The sequence below is a fragment of the Monodon monoceros genome, unplaced genomic scaffold (assembly GCF_005190385.1).
Source record: "Monodon monoceros isolate NGI ecotype Baffin Bay Population unplaced genomic scaffold, NGI_Narwhal_1 Super_Scaffold_4, whole genome shotgun sequence".
In the NCBI taxonomy this organism is placed as follows: domain Eukaryota; kingdom Metazoa; phylum Chordata; class Mammalia; order Artiodactyla; family Monodontidae; genus Monodon; species Monodon monoceros.
Genome location: NW_021703781.1, coordinates 5,870,172 through 5,885,913, shown reverse-complemented (window position 1 = coordinate 5,885,913; position 15,742 = coordinate 5,870,172). Strand labels below are relative to the sequence as shown.

The 15,742-nt window shown below is 46.5% G+C and overlaps 1 protein-coding gene across 2 annotated transcripts in view; it reads left to right on the top strand.

Annotated features, from left to right (window-relative positions):
• Positions 1-15,742, top strand: part of NID1 (nidogen 1) — a 93,003-nt gene that overhangs the window by 38,694 nt on the left and 38,567 nt on the right. For both annotated transcript variants that reach the window (XM_029244926.1, XM_029244925.1), the window contains exons 8-10: positions 1,037-1,282; positions 2,918-3,061; positions 9,488-9,613. In XM_029244926.1, coding sequence (XP_029100759.1) covers positions 1,037-1,282; positions 2,918-3,061; positions 9,488-9,613 — 516 coding nt within the window. The remainder of the gene's footprint in view (positions 1-1,036; positions 1,283-2,917; positions 3,062-9,487; positions 9,614-15,742) is intronic.

Below are 15,742 nucleotides of genomic sequence, written 5' to 3'. Positions count from 1 at the left end.
TGGTTGTACCAATTCCCATGGCTCTGTGGCTTACTCCGGCTCTCCTGGGGAGAACGAGTGGGTGAGTAGGAGGTGCAAGGAGCCGCAGCACCCCGGTCTGCAAGTCAGGCTACGACCAGATGGTGTTTCTGGCAGCCCAGCACGTGGGAGCTGGACAGGAGGCAGCTTACACTAATCTTTTATGTATCCTCTGGCTTTGATTATGAACTACCACAGAGCACACAGATATAAAGAGTCTTCTATACTTTTTTTTAAAATAGGAAGTTGAGATTTTCATTGTATGGGTGAAAAGCGAGCTGTCTTCTAAGTGGGGAAGACTTTCCCTTCTCTATTGAGATCTGCTCACGGCTCTTTAGTAATTTATAGAAATTGGCTACTGAAACCTATTAGTGTCTCATTTTTATATATCAGAGAACCGTTTAATCTAGGGTTATTTATAGCAGCCTCTATTTATTGAATCCTAAGTGAGATAACCCATAAAAAGCAGTTAGCACTCTGCTAGTCGCGTGGTAAATGCTCCGTAAACGGTGGTGTGTCTTAATAAGGGTATTAGCCTGCTTGATCCCAGAAATTTTACATACGTTATCTCATCCTCACCCCAGCCCATGTCGGAAAGGAAACAGAGGGTAAAGAAGTTAGTAACTGGCCTATGATCACACACCTTGTGAGCGAAGGGGCAAGGTGTGAGTTCAGGTGTCTCTCCCTCCAAGCCCGTGCTCTTTCCATCAGAGCCTTAAACTCTGGGTTGGCTCTGGGTGACTTAGGAACTTATAGAGAAGCACTTGATGAGAAAAAGCAGTAACTATTTCTAATGCAAATAACATCAGTAATAGTATGGGAAATCTAGGTGGCAGAATGAGTCCCAGTGCTGAAATAAATAGTTTTACGTATCCTGTTCCGTCCGATCTCTCATCTAGTAGCAGTATAGGCAGAGAATACTGCTGATGGTTTTAGAGCCCTTGACTAAGCCTCTTGTATCCTTAAGATCTCTCCTTTGTGTCCCTGCCTTGTCTCCCTGCTTCCCTCCCGCATCCAGTGATCACATCATCCTCCACCCGGGAGTACACAGTGATGGAACCCGAGCGGGATGGCACTGCCCCTTCTCACGTCCACACTTACCAGTGGCGCCAGACCATCACCTTCCAGGAGTGCGTCCACGACGACTCCCGGCCGGCCCTGCCCAGCACCCAGCAGCTCTCAGTGGACAGCGTGTTTGTCCTGTACAACCAGGAGGAGAGGATCTTGCGCTATGCTCTGAGCAACTCTATTGGTCCTGTGAGGGGTAAGAGGTGGCAGCTCAGACTGGGCGTTGTGTGTGTCTGCCTGCACGGCTCTCTCGGTGCTTTTGACATGTTGTTTTTTGTCTCTTACTCTCAATAAGAAGAAGAAAGTTATGCTGAAATAGCTCCCGGCAGAAATAAATGTCTTGTCATTTATGATTCTTAGAAAACCTACCTGTCTCTGTTCTGCTAACCTAAGGCCTCCTCATTATTCCATTTGGGGTAGAGAAGAATGATAATCCTTGAGTTACCTTAAAGAGTAGACCATCCAAGGGCTGCAGCTGCCTATGGCCGGGCATTTATTTTTATTTTATTTTTTATTCTTTTCCATTATGATTTATTGCAGGATGTTGACTATAGTTCCCTGTGCTATACAACAGGACCTTGTTCTTTATCCATTCTATATATAACAGTTTGCATATTCTAACCCCAAACTCCCAATCCATCCCTGTCCTTCCCCCACACCCTTGGCAACCACAAGTCTGTTCTCTATGTCTGTGAGTCTATTTCTGTTTCCTAGATAAGTTCACTTGTTGTTTCCATGTCATAGGTTGTTTCCATGTCTTGGCCATTGTGAATAGTGCTGCTAGGGGTGCATGTATCTTTTTGAATTGTCTGGATATATGCCCAGTAGTGGGATTGCTGGACCATATGGTAGTTCTAGTTTTAGTTTTTTGAGGAAGCTCCATACTGTTCTGCATAGTGGCTGTACCAATTTACCTCCCCACCAACAGTGTAAGAGGGTTCCCTTTTCTCCACACCCTCTCCAGCATTTTTTGTTTGTAGATATTTTGATGATGGCCATTCTGACCGCTGTGAGGTGATACCTCATTGTAGTTTTGATTTGCATTTCTCTAATAATTAGCGATGTTGAGCATCTTGTCATGTGCCCATGGATGGCCAGGCATCTAAAACACTCTGATACTCACTGTGTGCTCAGGGCCTGGGGAGATCCTAATCAAATCTGCTGAAAGTCAGGCACGGAGCCTACAACGAGCTTTCTGCCCGGGGACGGCACATTGCGAGAGGCGGGGTCTAGTCTCGGGGTGCTTCTGGCTGCATGGAAGGAGCTGCAGTTAGTGGGACAGCCCAGTGTCAGGTCTCACATCATCCAAATCTTTAAGCCCTAGGGGTTCTGTATATCTGGGGTCTAGGTGTGAAGGTCTTTCTCTTTTTCAGTTATTTTCGATTCTCCCTCTGTACCCAGGTCACTTCTCCAGCTAGTCGAGTTTGTCCTCAGCTCCATAAAGCAGAAGGAGGGCAGGTGTCTGTCCCCTTCCTTTGACAGCTGTAGCTCCAGGCATCAGGGGTTGGCGTATTTTTTTCTTAAAAGGCCAGACAGTATCAATAAATATTTCAGGCTTTGCCAGCCATGCAGTCTCTCTCAGTTCTGTGACTGTAGCACAAAAGGACCATATGCAAGTGAATGGGTGTGGCTGGTTTCCAGTAAAACTTTATTTACAAAAACAGACAAATGTCCAAAGGGATGTAGTTTGCTGATCCCGCCTCAGGTGACCCCCAGGTGACTCAGGAGTCGGCGGGTTTTCTGGTCATCAGTCCTACCTTACTTTCTGGGGTTTCTGGAGGAATAAGAGTTTCTGAATCGTCACTGGGTTTCAATGTCTCTGCCTTCACAGACGGCTCCCCTGATGCCCTTCAGAATCCTTGCTACATCGGCACTCATGGGTGTGACAGCAATGCAGCCTGTCGCCCCGGCCCCGGGACCCAGTTCACCTGCGAGTGTTCCATCGGCTTCCGGGGAGACGGACAGACCTGCTACGGTACAGTCGTCCACTCTGACTTGGTGGTGGGCAGTGGGGTGGGGGGCTGCAGAAACAGATCCTGTACAGCAGAGGGGCGAGGAAGAGGCAGCACCGGTGAGATAAACACTGATGGTCACGCTCAGTGTTCCCTCCGTGATGTTAGGGGTCCTGGCCCTTCCTTCATCTGGTCAGATGCCCTCACTCTAAGCAGCAGAGTAGAATTTATAAGGCCACACTCCACTTCACGTCGAGAATACATGGGCTTAAAGGAGGGGGAAGTCAGCGCTGTTTATAACACACATAATATGACTCCAGCTGCGATGTACCCAGGCGTTGTTGTGTTAGGTGCTTCACAAACACTAACTGATTTAATTCAGCAACTCTAATGAGATAGATTCTTTCATTTCTGTCTTTTAAAAATTATTTTTAATTGTGGTAAAATGCACATAATATAAAATTGATCATTCCAACTATTTTTAAGTGTACGGTTCAGCAGCATTAAGTACATTTACATTGTTGTGTGACCATCACCACCATCCATCTCCACAACTCTTTTCATTTGCAAAATGGAAACTCTATTCCCATTAAATAACAACTTCCCATCCCTCCCCTCCACCGCCAGCCCCTGGCAACCACCATTCTATAACACTTGCTACAAATCTGATGATTCTAGGTAACTCGTGTAAGTGGAAACATACAGTATTTGTCCTTTGCTGTATCTGGCTTCTTTCACTTAGCATAGTGGCCCCAAGGTTCATCCATGTTGTAGCCTGGGTCAGAATTTCCCTTCTTTTGAAGGCTGCGAAATATTCCATTGCATACACATACTCCTTTTTCTTTTCAATCCATTCATTTGTCTATAGGCACTTGGGTTGCTTCAATTCTTTTTCTGTCGTGAATTATGCTGCTGTGCACATGGGGTACAAATATCTGTTTGAGACCCTGCTTTCAACTCTTTTGGGGATATACCCAGAAGTGGAATTGCTGGGTCACATCAATTCTGTGTGTGATTTTTTTCGAAGAACCGTCATATGTCTTCCCCAGCAGCTGCACCATTTTATATCCCATTGCCAGTGCACAAGGGCTGCAATTTCTCCGCATTCTTGCCAACACTTGTTTTGTTTTTTGGATAGCGGCCATCCTAATGGCTGGGAGGTCTATTCTGTTTTTACAGATGAGCCAGGGACATTGGAACGTTGGACCTTGAGTCTCTGACTCAAGTGCGTATATTATACTGTCTTCACTGTACTTATTTTATTGCTTATAATTTCACTTTAAATACTTTCACGTAGACAGATTGATATTTATGTTTGTTACTAAATTTTAATCCACCGCCAAAAGGCGGTTAGTTGACTCCTGACTCCATGAAGAGTCCATACAGCAGAGGCAACTAGGGTAAGAATGTCAGAGCTTCCTAAACCTGCCACAGGGGCTCACCAGCAAATGCAAGGAGTGCTAGAAGTAAGCTTCCCTAGTGAAATGGGGGGTGTGCACATGTATCTTTGGCCAGAATGATGAGCAGCCCCCTTGAATGACTGGGGCATAAGAATCTGGGGAGCCCAGCAGCCTTGGAATTTGGGAACGATGCCTTGGGTCCGGAATCCGTTGAATTGAATCCATTGGATGCCTCCAGTGAATGGCAGCTTTAGTGTGCTGATTTCACGTGACGGTTAGCAGATCCTGCTGCTGGGGAATTGCTGCAGTTACTTCAGAGTGAAATTTATGTGAGGTGCTCATTGGAACGTCTGAAAGGATGGAGAGCAGGGACTGGGCTTACGGGAACAGCTTGTACCACTGTTTAGCCAGCTCGCTGAGGACTTGGTCCGTGTGGTAGAATTCAATCTGAGACTCGCTTCCCTTGTAACGTACCACTGGGCAGGGGACATAGTTCCTACTCACCTCTGATCATCAGAGTTCCCCCGGTGTTTCCCCAAAGAGCCCAACAGTCTTGAATGGCTAAATTGGCTCAGGCCACTTTGAAACTGTGGTACTGTGTGTGTGTGAGCAGAGACCTCCCAGGCCATGATGATGGTGATGGTGATGGACACCACGAAGGGATGAGGTGCCCCCATTTCTCCAGCGGAAGCCTGTACCTCCTTAGTCTTTATGTAGCTGTGCTTCAGCTTCATAAGCCAACTGAATACAGTACGTCCCCTACATACAAGCCTTCAAGTTGCGAACCTTCAAAGCTGCAAATGTGCATTCGCGTGTCCCGTCATGTAAGTTAGTTCATGTGTCTGGTGTACATTGTCACGTGCGTGCATCCTCTATAAGTGGTTGTGCTTTTGTGTACTTTACAGTACTGTATAGAGTATGGTAGTACAGTGTCTTTATTTCAAGGCCAGATGTCCGGAAGCATGCGTAAAATCAGTGGTATATAGATGCTTGTGGTAGTTGGGTACCTAGGCTAAGTTTGTTGGACTTACGAACAAATTGGACTTACAAACGCACTCTTGGAATGGAACTCATTCGTATGTAGGGGAATTACTGTATTAGTAAAACGTGGAGCTACCCCAACCTGCTGACCCATAACCTCTGGCTAATTCTGCTTTTGGTGCCTGAGCTTGTGGTGGGACTGCTTGCTTCATTTTCCCAGGGCACAACCAGCCCTGCTTTATGGATGGAATCTGTTGCTATCGTGGAAACCCCTCCGATGTGTTGGCCCAGGAAGACAGGTGTTTGTGCGCACTTGCTTTTGCCCTGGCAGATTTGCACCATGGAATGTGGGTATATTCCTAGTCAGGCTACTTTCTGTTCTGGGTCACGAGAATAAGCCTCGTAGTGTTAATGCATTGAGACACTGGGCTGTTGATAGGAAATTGCATTAAGCAGATCACTTCACATATTATTTTGACCCGGAAAGTGCCTCTGAAGAGAATGAGGGTGAGCCTTTTTCCTTCAGTGTGTGTAGCGTTGATATAATGATAGATGACATTCAAAGTAAGGCTGGGCTTGATTAGACACTGCAGAGTGACCCTGCGAGCTAATTTGGAGATTTCCAGTTGAATCACAAGAGCTCTGGTGCCTGACAGAATGGCTTCTCTATATTTCTCAGTTGGGAGGCTGTAAGAGAGGGTTTTGCACAGTCTCTCATTGAGTGCGCACAAGGCATTTAACAAATAAATCCTGAGACTCTTCTCCAATAAGAGCCTGGTGTTTATGAAAAGGACACATTTTAGAGAAACTTAGAGTTGTTGAAAAGTAGCCACTCTGAAAAAGAGTCAAAAAGGAAGCAGTGATTACAAGGATAATCCAGGATTTTCCTGTTGGGTTAGGGAATGATTTATGTGAAAGGAAACCTCTTCCCAGGGAAGACGTTGACCAGATCGTGACTAATAAGAACAATAATCTTCAAGCAGATATTGTGATCTTTTATAAGGAACAGTTATCACTAGTTCACCGTTTCTACTAAAGAATGGATTAGAGTCCTAGCCTCCAATTACAGAGGGGAGGGTTTAAATTAGGCATTAGGAAGAATCTCCAAACTGTAAGGACCGTGAAATAATAGCAGGGGGATGGCTAGGGTTTTGCTCTAAAAGAAAAGGAGTCGCCTAGCTTGGATTTTATGTGTAGACCTGCATGGAGGTGGGGGTAGTGCTAGGGGACCATCCCCCTCCTCATCCCACGGGCCCCCAGGTCCTGTTTGCCGTGGTTCTCCAGGTAGGGTGTGCAGGATGAGCATCCTTCCAATCACCTAAGAAGCTTTCTTGAAACACGCAGTTTCCATTTCCATAAACCTTCTAGGGGTGGAATGAAGCTTGGAAAATTTCCCCTGGTGATGGTGTTCTGTCCCTTTGATTGAAAACTGCTGCTCTGTGCTCTTGTGCTTTGGCAGCTGAGCCTCAGCCGTGGATCCCTGCAGTTTGCACAGCGTGTCCAGACATCTGGCCTGTAGTGTCCTCTGAGAGCTGTAGTGCAGAACATAGTGAAGCAGAATGATCTTTTTCGCCCGTGTTGTTGAAGCAGCAGCTGGTGGTTGGAGCTGGAAAGTCCACACTTGCTGAATATCCCTCTACCCCCATCCCAGCTCCAGCTCGTTAAGAGGCAGGGTCTTTGTTCTGTAACCTTCCAGCTGTGCCTGGAGCCGTATTCTGGTCTGAGATCTTTTTTTTTAACTGCAGTATAGTTGATTTACAGTGTCGTGTTAAGTTCTGCTGTACAGCAAAGTGACTCAGTTATACACATATATACGTTCTTTTTTTATATTCTTTTTCATTATGGTTTATCGCAGGATACTGAATATAGTTCCCTGTGCTATACAGTAGGACCTTGTTGTTTATCCATTCTAAACGTAATAGTTTGCATCTACTAACCCCAAACTCCCAGTCCATCCCTCTCCCTCCCCCCTCCCCCACTCCCCCTTGGCAACCACAAGTCTGTTCTCTATGCCTGTGAGTCTGTTTCTGTTTTGTAGATAGGTTCATTTGTGCCAAATTTTAGATTCCACATATAAGTGATATGAGATCTTGTGTCTTTTTAAAAATTAATTAATTAATTAATTATTGGCTGTGTTGGTTCTTCCTTGCTGCGTGTGGGCTTTTTTCTTGTTGCAGCGAGCAGGGGCTACTCTTTGTTGCGGTGCGTGGGCTTCTCACCGCGGTGGCTTCTCTTGTTGCAGAGCACGGACTCTAGGCACACAAGCTTCAGTAGTTGTGGCACATGGGCTCAGTAGTTGTGGCTCACGGGCTTTGTTGCTCCGTGGCATGTGGGATCTTCCTGGACCAGGGCTCGAACCCGTGTCCCCTGCATTGGCAGGCGGATTCTTAACCACTGTGCCACCAAGGAAGCCCCAAGATCTTGTATCTTAAACACGTCACAGAAACATATATTGCAGTGTAGTTTCAAAAGCTGAATGCCATTTGGTTTGGGTTTTTTTCTGAGTATAGGTCCAGCTATGGGGCTGAAGTGGCAAAAATGCCTGTCTTGTGCAATATAGTCCAAAAAGCCAGCAGGGCTTTTGCCTCACCAGTGAAGAGACCGGCTGGACTGGCCATCGGAGGTGGAGCATGAGGAAGATTCTCATGATGGAATTGAGGAGGGGCAGCTGAGAGGGGGAGGGGGTTGTGTGGTCTCAGCCACTATAAAATCTTCCGCACACGCATCTCCAAGAGTTCTAAAAATGCCAGAAGTACCTGTGCACTCTGAGAGTGAGGTTGGCACAGAAGGATCTTGTGTGACCGTATTTATTTCAATCCATCAGTGGACAGGTGACCCAGGTGATGACAAAGTAGCTTGATTTCTTATCTGGGCCAACCAGCCTTTCTGTAGTGGTAGCCACAGACTGGCCTCCAATGCCAGTGGCCATCTGAGGGCTATGTTCCTAGAATCGGAACACCCCTGTGGCTGGTAGTGTAGGATAATAATAATAGGTACATTTCTTTTTTTTTAAAATTTCTTCTTATTTTTTGGCCGCACCCCGTGGCATGCAGGAGCTTAGTTTCCCAACCAGGGATCAAACCCGTGCCCCCTGAATTGGGAGCACGGAGTCTTAACCGCCGGATGGCCCGGGAAGTCCCAATAGGTACATTTCTCAAGCAGGCTAGGCTTACATCCATTTTCTGTAATCTTCAGTAGAACCCCTCAAGATGAATAGTAGCGTGAGTACTCACCAATGGGGAAACTGAGGCAGAGTAGTGAGGCAACTTGCCCAGGACCACACAAGCTGGTAAGGAAAGGAGGCAGGATTTGAACCTAGCTGTGTCCAGCTCCGGAGCATACGTTCCTTTGTTCCACTCACCCCACACGATGGCCACAGTATTGTCCTGTGGGAGAGCATCACTTACAATCTTATGAGTTAATGGTTTTCCTGTTAGTGCATTAAGCTCAGGATAACATTCCAAGAGTCACAATTAGGCTTTAAACGGTCCCACTTTGCTTTGTCAGTATCGTTGGAGAAAGGAAATATTTTTGAACAAGAGCATATTTAATTACGTTTTGTAGTTTAGGAACCTTATTCAGAGTCTGGAGACTTGTCTGCACGTCTTTCTAACACGTATTTGCCCATCTGATGTTAGTGGGTGCCAGGCTCAGCAACTAACTCCAAAAGGCAGGGCAGGTTGGGCGGGGAGCGGGGAGTACACATTTATTTAGGAGGAGGGCCTTGGGATCACTCTCAAATTATGCACAGAAAAAAAGATTTCTTTAACATCATTTTTGGAATATAAAAAGGTGTGTTTTAAAGTGGATCCATTTGCATGCCAAAATGCTTTCTATTTTATTATGTTTAGTGGTGTTTGAAGAGGTGTTTTTTTTTTTAAGAGTCTGCATTCAAACAAAAATTTGGGAGGAATTCCCTGACAGTCCAGTGGTTAAGACTTGGCGCTTACACTGCAGGGGGCCTGGGTTCGATCCCTGGTCGGGGAACTAAGATCCCCCAAGCTGAGCGGCGAGGCCAAAAATAAATAAATCAATAAATAAGTCTTAAAAACATGTTTTTGGCCGTAGATATTGACGAATGTTCAGAGCAGCCCTCGGTGTGTGGGAGCCACGCAATCTGCAATAACCACCCAGGAACTTTCCGATGCGAGTGTGTGGAGGGTTACCGGTTTTCAGAGGAGGGAACGTGTGTGGGTAAGTTCTGTGGGTGACTTTTCAACACGAGTAATTCACATGACGTATGTCAGCACCTGTGTGAATGGTATTGCCCCAGGTAGTTGTCCTGGCTGAGATGGAAGGTTCCCTGTACTGTTGGGGAGGACAGTTTACAAAGGTGAATCAGACTTCATTCCTTCCCTCCGACTGCCTGGAGAGTCACAGGTACAAGGAATAAGCAGTGTTGCCTGTCTACACTGGTAATACCTTTCCCTTCTTATAAAATTCCTTTTAATTCTTTCCATTATTCTTTTAATAGCTATTCAAACAATTAGACATGTTTCTCCTTATAATTAGTGGCCTTGGGATTCACGTGGAGGGAACACCTTATAGGCATTTGTGTACCTGCCTTAGATTGAATTCTTCCTGATTTACATCTAAAACTCCATTTGGAGCCTTTCTATTTACGGATTTCCATTTTACAAGCCACAGGTACTAGCATAACTTCATAGCCTATCAAAGTTAGAAGTTAAGCCTATTAATTAGGCTAATTATAATTTAGGTTGCTGATAATTTTGGTGATGATGGTGATGGGCCAACTCCAAAGAGCCAGATTGTTTAAATTTCCCCGCTTTTTCCGACTGCTGCACTTTGACCTGTTGTTTCCAGGAATTTCAAGTTCAAAGATTCTTAGAGATTTCCAGGTCTGGAGGGCAGCATGCTAAAGGGGCCATCTGAACTCAACATTTCTTCCCAATTTAAAACAGATTCCTCTTTTACTGCATCAGTGAACCATCTCCTTTTCCTTTCCTTGCTGTTTACTAAACCCTAGCACGCTTTCTGTTTGCTCTGTCTTGAAATTCAGATGAGGCCGCCAAGGTCCTAGGGTGAGATGGTGTCTTGAGGGCGGAGGGAACAGGCCGTTCTCATATTTTGAGTATGACCCAAACATCTGTGAACTGAGAGACAGCCAGTCCCCTTTGCACAGAGCTGAGATTTCAGCTCTGCTAAAGTTACTTCTTCTTTTTTTTTTCATAAAGAACAACAATTTCTGTGAATTTGGCCTGACTTCCTTCTCTGCTTTTTGAGACGAAGGAGATTCAAAGATCTATTTTTTGTGGCAGCACCATTTGCATTATATTTCGGCTCAAGCTTTGGTGGTGGATCCTTTACCCCTTGGGTGGTGACGTGGACAGTCCTGGGGCAGACGTGTGTGAGGCATGTTGTGTCCTCAGTTTCTGTCTCCAGCCATTCCTGGGATCCACCCTCACGGAAGGGCTAGGGTGGGGTGCAGGACAGGTGGTGGGCAAACGTCTACTCCTAGGCATTTGATTTTGAGGAAGACAACCTCTCTGGGCCTCAGTTCCTCACCTGTAAAATGAGGTGATTAGACTGCATCATGGGCTTCCTGTGTCCCGTGGAGCCCTTGGAGATGCCCCAGGATCTGCCAATGGGGATGCAAGGACTATTTCATTTTCCTGTATATCAATTTCTGAGTAAGATTTTGTTTGAATAATGGATTCCCCCCTCTCAGAAGCAAGTGTGAAAACCACCTGAAGATCATTAAGTTCCACCAAGACCTGGCATCTAGGTTTCCTGATTCTCCCCCTGCCTGTGGCCCCCTGTGCAATTCCATCCCACTTGGCTTTTTGCCTCTTTTAATTGGCTCCTTTGAGACTTACCTCATAGAGAGATGGCTCACTGGGTGAAACCAAGTCTGCCTGAATGCATTCACACACAGAGTCTGGCTCCTCACTGGATAATTTACTGGTCAGTTTCACTCTCCCGGAATTCCTTGTTAAAGCTATGTCCTGGGTTGAAGCCCAGGCTGGGACCGATGTCTGTCAGGTCAGAGCAGGGAAGGATGAGGAAAGAATCTGGATGGTTTAGGAGGCCGGCTCTGTGTCCTGACAACTGTGAGGGGCTGGGCGCTCATGCAGGGTGTGTGGATGGCCAGAGGTGACTGTCTTTCCATGAGGATGGATATCCATTAGGGGAGGGGCTGCTTTGTGGATTTCCATCTTTGTCATTTTCTGCAAGCCTGTGACTTTCTCTTTTCCACTGGGTGCAAACTTTTAGTTAATTGGAATGTGCAAAGTATGCTGACACAAAGGAAAAGAGCCTCAGCTGGCCTGCAAATCACCTTTATCCACAGTTGCCCCCTGTGATACATGGCCTGTACGGAGCATGGGTAGGTTGGGACCCTGAGTTGTACAGTGCACGGCACCATGCACCTGCCCATCGGTCGGGGGAACAGGGCTGGGCTTAGGCTAAAGGCTCAGCCTGGCTCACCCAGCATTCCTGTTCTCCCCCTCCCTCTCTTGTCATGTTGTTAGGAAAAATTATTGTGAATCATTCATCTTTGTGATCTTTTTCTCAGAACTTAAAGTAACTAGAGGCTGTGAAACCACTCTCCTAAAGGCTCTTTATAAACCCCGCCCTTTTCTCTCCTTGAAACACGTGGCTTCTTTCCCTCGTTTTGTCCTTCCTTCTTGGCATCACCTCCCTTCTCCGCGTTGTCTCATTTCCTGGCCCCAGCCAGCCTTGCAGGTGTCTCTCGGGGACCAATGTCACATTGGGTGGCAGCATCTCAGGGCAGTTCCTTGGCTCTGCCCATGCCAGGTCACAGTCCAGGGTTCTCTTCAGAAATGCAGGAGCTAGAAAAGTAAAACCCCAACTGACCATGTAATTATAATTAATTTTTTAAAATTAACTTTTATTGGAGTATAGTTGCTTTACAATGTGTTAGTTTTTGCTGTACAGCAAAGTGAATCAGCTATACGTATACATATATCCCCTCTTTTTTGGATTTCCTTCCCATTTAGGTCACCGCAGAGCACTGAGTAGAATTCCCTGTGCTGTACAGTAGGTTTTCACTAGTTAATCTATTTTATACATAGTAGTGTATGTATACAGTTCATCCCACCACCACCTCCACCCACCCCGCCACTTTCTCCCCTTGGTGTCCATATGTTTGTGCTCTACATCTGTGTCTCACTTTCTGCCCTGCAAACCGGTTCATCTGTACCATTTTTCTAGGTTCCACATATATGTGTTAATATACGTTATTTGTTTTTCTCTTTCTGACTTACTTCACTCTGTATGACAGTCTCTAGATCCATCCACGTCTCTACAAATGACCCAATTTCGTTCCTTTTTATGGCTGAGTAATATTCCATTGTATATATGCGCCACATCTTCTTTATCCATTCGTCTATTGATGGGCACTTAGGTTGCTTCCATGACCTGGCTATTGTAAGTAGTGCTGCAATGAACATTGGGGTGCATGTCTCCTTTTGAATTATGGTTTTCTCTGGGTATATGCCCAGTAATGGGATTGCTGGGTCATGTGGGAATTCTATTTTTAGTTTTTTAAGGAACCTCCATACTGGTTTTAAATCCCATTTTGAGCCTGATTTTCTGTCCTCTCCAAAACTTTCCCCTCCCTCCCACCCTGTACCCCCTGCTAGTTGACAGGGTGAGAATTGTAGGAGATTGCCAGCCTGTGGGGTTAGGAGCCTTTGAGGGAAGCACAGCTGGATGTGCTGGTGGCCGCTCTTGTGTAAATCAGTGAAAAGGTCTCCTTCGTGTTGTATATTTTGCTTAAAAATATACACTACCAAATGTAAAATAGATAGCTAGTGGGAAGCAGCCGCATAGCACAGGGAGATCAGCTCGGTGCTTTGCGACCACCTAGAGGGGTGGGATAGGGAGGGTGGGAGGGAGACTCAAGAGGGAGGGGATATGGGGGTATATGTATACGTATAGCTGATTCACTTTGTTATACAGCAGAAACTAACATACCATTGTAAAGCAATTCTACTCCAATAAAGATGTTAAAAAAATAAAGAAAGAAAAAGAAAAAAAATGCTTTGTATACTTTGAAAATGAAAAAGGTAGAACTAAGTTGTTTGGAGTTGTAAAGTTCTAAAGCTTCCCTCAGAAGAAAATTGCTCTGGCGTGAAAAATGGTCTTACATAAAGGAAAACGTGATTAAAAAAATTAAATTATAGGGGCATCCCTGCTGGCGCAGTGGTTAAGAATCCGCCTGCCAATGCAGGGGACATGGGTTAGAGCCCTGGTCCGGGAAGATCCCACATGCCACAGAGCAACCAAGCCCGTGCACCCCAACTACTAAGCCTGTGCTTTAGAGCCCGCGAGCCACAGCTATTGCAGCCCGCACACCTAGAGCCCGTGCTCCACAACAAGAGAAGACACCACAATGAGAAGCCCGCGCACTGCAACGAAGAGTAACCCCTGCTTACCGCAACTAGAGAAAGCCTAGGGAAAGCAATGAAGACCCAACGCAGCCAAAAATAAATAAATTTTAAAAAATTAAATTATAAACTACCTTTTTCTAGAAAGGGTTTGAGGATTATAGAAGCATAGGTGTGGGAATTCCCTGGTGGTCCAGTGGTTAGGACTCTGCACTTTCACTGCCATGGGCCCGGGGCTCAGTTCCTGGTCGGGGAACTGAGATCCTGTAAGCCAAGCGGCTTGGCCAAAAAAAGAAGCAAAGGTGAAGGTGATGGCAGGGCAGGGGACATTAGGACCTACCCATGTTGCGGCAAGGTCCTCCCCTGTTACCAAGGGTGGGGCACAGTGAGGCTGGAGCGAACACAATGTGTAAAATGGTCACTTATGCACTCTAATGACATGAATATTTTATGGAAGAGAAGTGAGACTCCTTTCCTGGTTGTTCTGTCTGGGTATATTTCCCCTACATTTTTTTTGGTCCCAATTCTCCGAGAGTGTCCCTTTCACACTTTGCGAGCCGAAGGAGTTGGGGGAAAGAGGACCCTGGAGAGGCGAAGAATGTTAGAAACGATGAAAAGTGAGAGAAGACAGGAGTGGCCCAAGGAAACAGTGTGTCCTTGGTTTGGTTCAGTGTAATCTGGGCTACTGTTGTCTGGAAAGAAATTTGGACCACTTGTAGCAATTTAAAATCCAGTAACCCTTTGGCCCACAGACTTGGTTCCATGGTCCCTGTCCCGTGGGAGTTAGTTAACAGTCCAACTTCAGGAGTCTAAACTGCTCAGTTCACAGGCTGGGCCTCCATCCACCAATACGGTACCTGCTAACCTCTCATGGGCGCAGACCTTTGAAGAGGATCCTCTTCTTTACCTGTCCCTGGACAGTGCTTGGCACTCTCTCTGCCGAAGCACTTGAGGCAGGATGAACTGGAATTAATCTTGGGAGGACTCATTGAGGATAAAGTTGAGGAGTCCTCCTGTATCCAGGATCATCTAAACCCTGAGGGCCTCCTTGCAGGAAGAAAGTTTTCTGTTCTGGCATCGTGAGGGCCAGGACTCTGACCTGGGCCTTAGAGCTTTAAGACCAGAAGTTAAAGTGCCTTACAAACCGCAGAGTATCTGAACCAGCTATTGGAAATCACCCCCTAGACCTTAGTCCTTGACTTTCATCTTGAGGCAACAGCACAAGATGGGGTATGATTTTCTAGCCTCTATGTCACATGCCTACTTCCTACAATCTCATTCTCTGAGTCTTGTCATCAGGACCCTTTAGAAAATAATAGTCCCATCTACTGGGCCTCCCCATGCTTGGCAAGCTGGAAGTCATTCCTGTTCTACAGAGGAAGAAATCGTGGCTCCGAGAAGTTATATGATTTACCCAAAGCCATATGGTGGACTCATGCACCTAGTAGAAACCCAGGGCTGCCCACCCCAGAGGCCCACAGTCATTCTACCATCCCCGTCTCACTTCCCTGGGAAAGTTTATTTCACCTTCCTTGGTGGGACGTGGGTGACTTTGGCATTCGTAGTGAATATTCCACCCGCCCAGTGAGCCGTGGAAGTCTCAGATCCTCAGCTCCAAACGCTCCACCAACAGAGGTGCCGCGGGAAGCGTGTCTACCTGCAGATTCCACCTCCACATCCAGATGAAGGGAAAGTTGGATTTCGGGGACCAGGTGTGGAGAGTGGCCTGAGACAGAGCTCTGGGCGAAGCTGAGGTCGAGAGCCAGGCCGGTTGACCCCCTGCAGTGGCAGGCTGTGAAGACTTATCAGAGGTGGGATCCAGGTGGGAGGAAACAGGAGGAGAGCCAGGGGTACCATCCAGCGGGGAGCAGGGATGAACCTGAAGAGATGTCTGGAGGTCTGGGGTCCAGACATGGTCCACCTTAGTGGACTACACTGCTTGGAAGGGCCC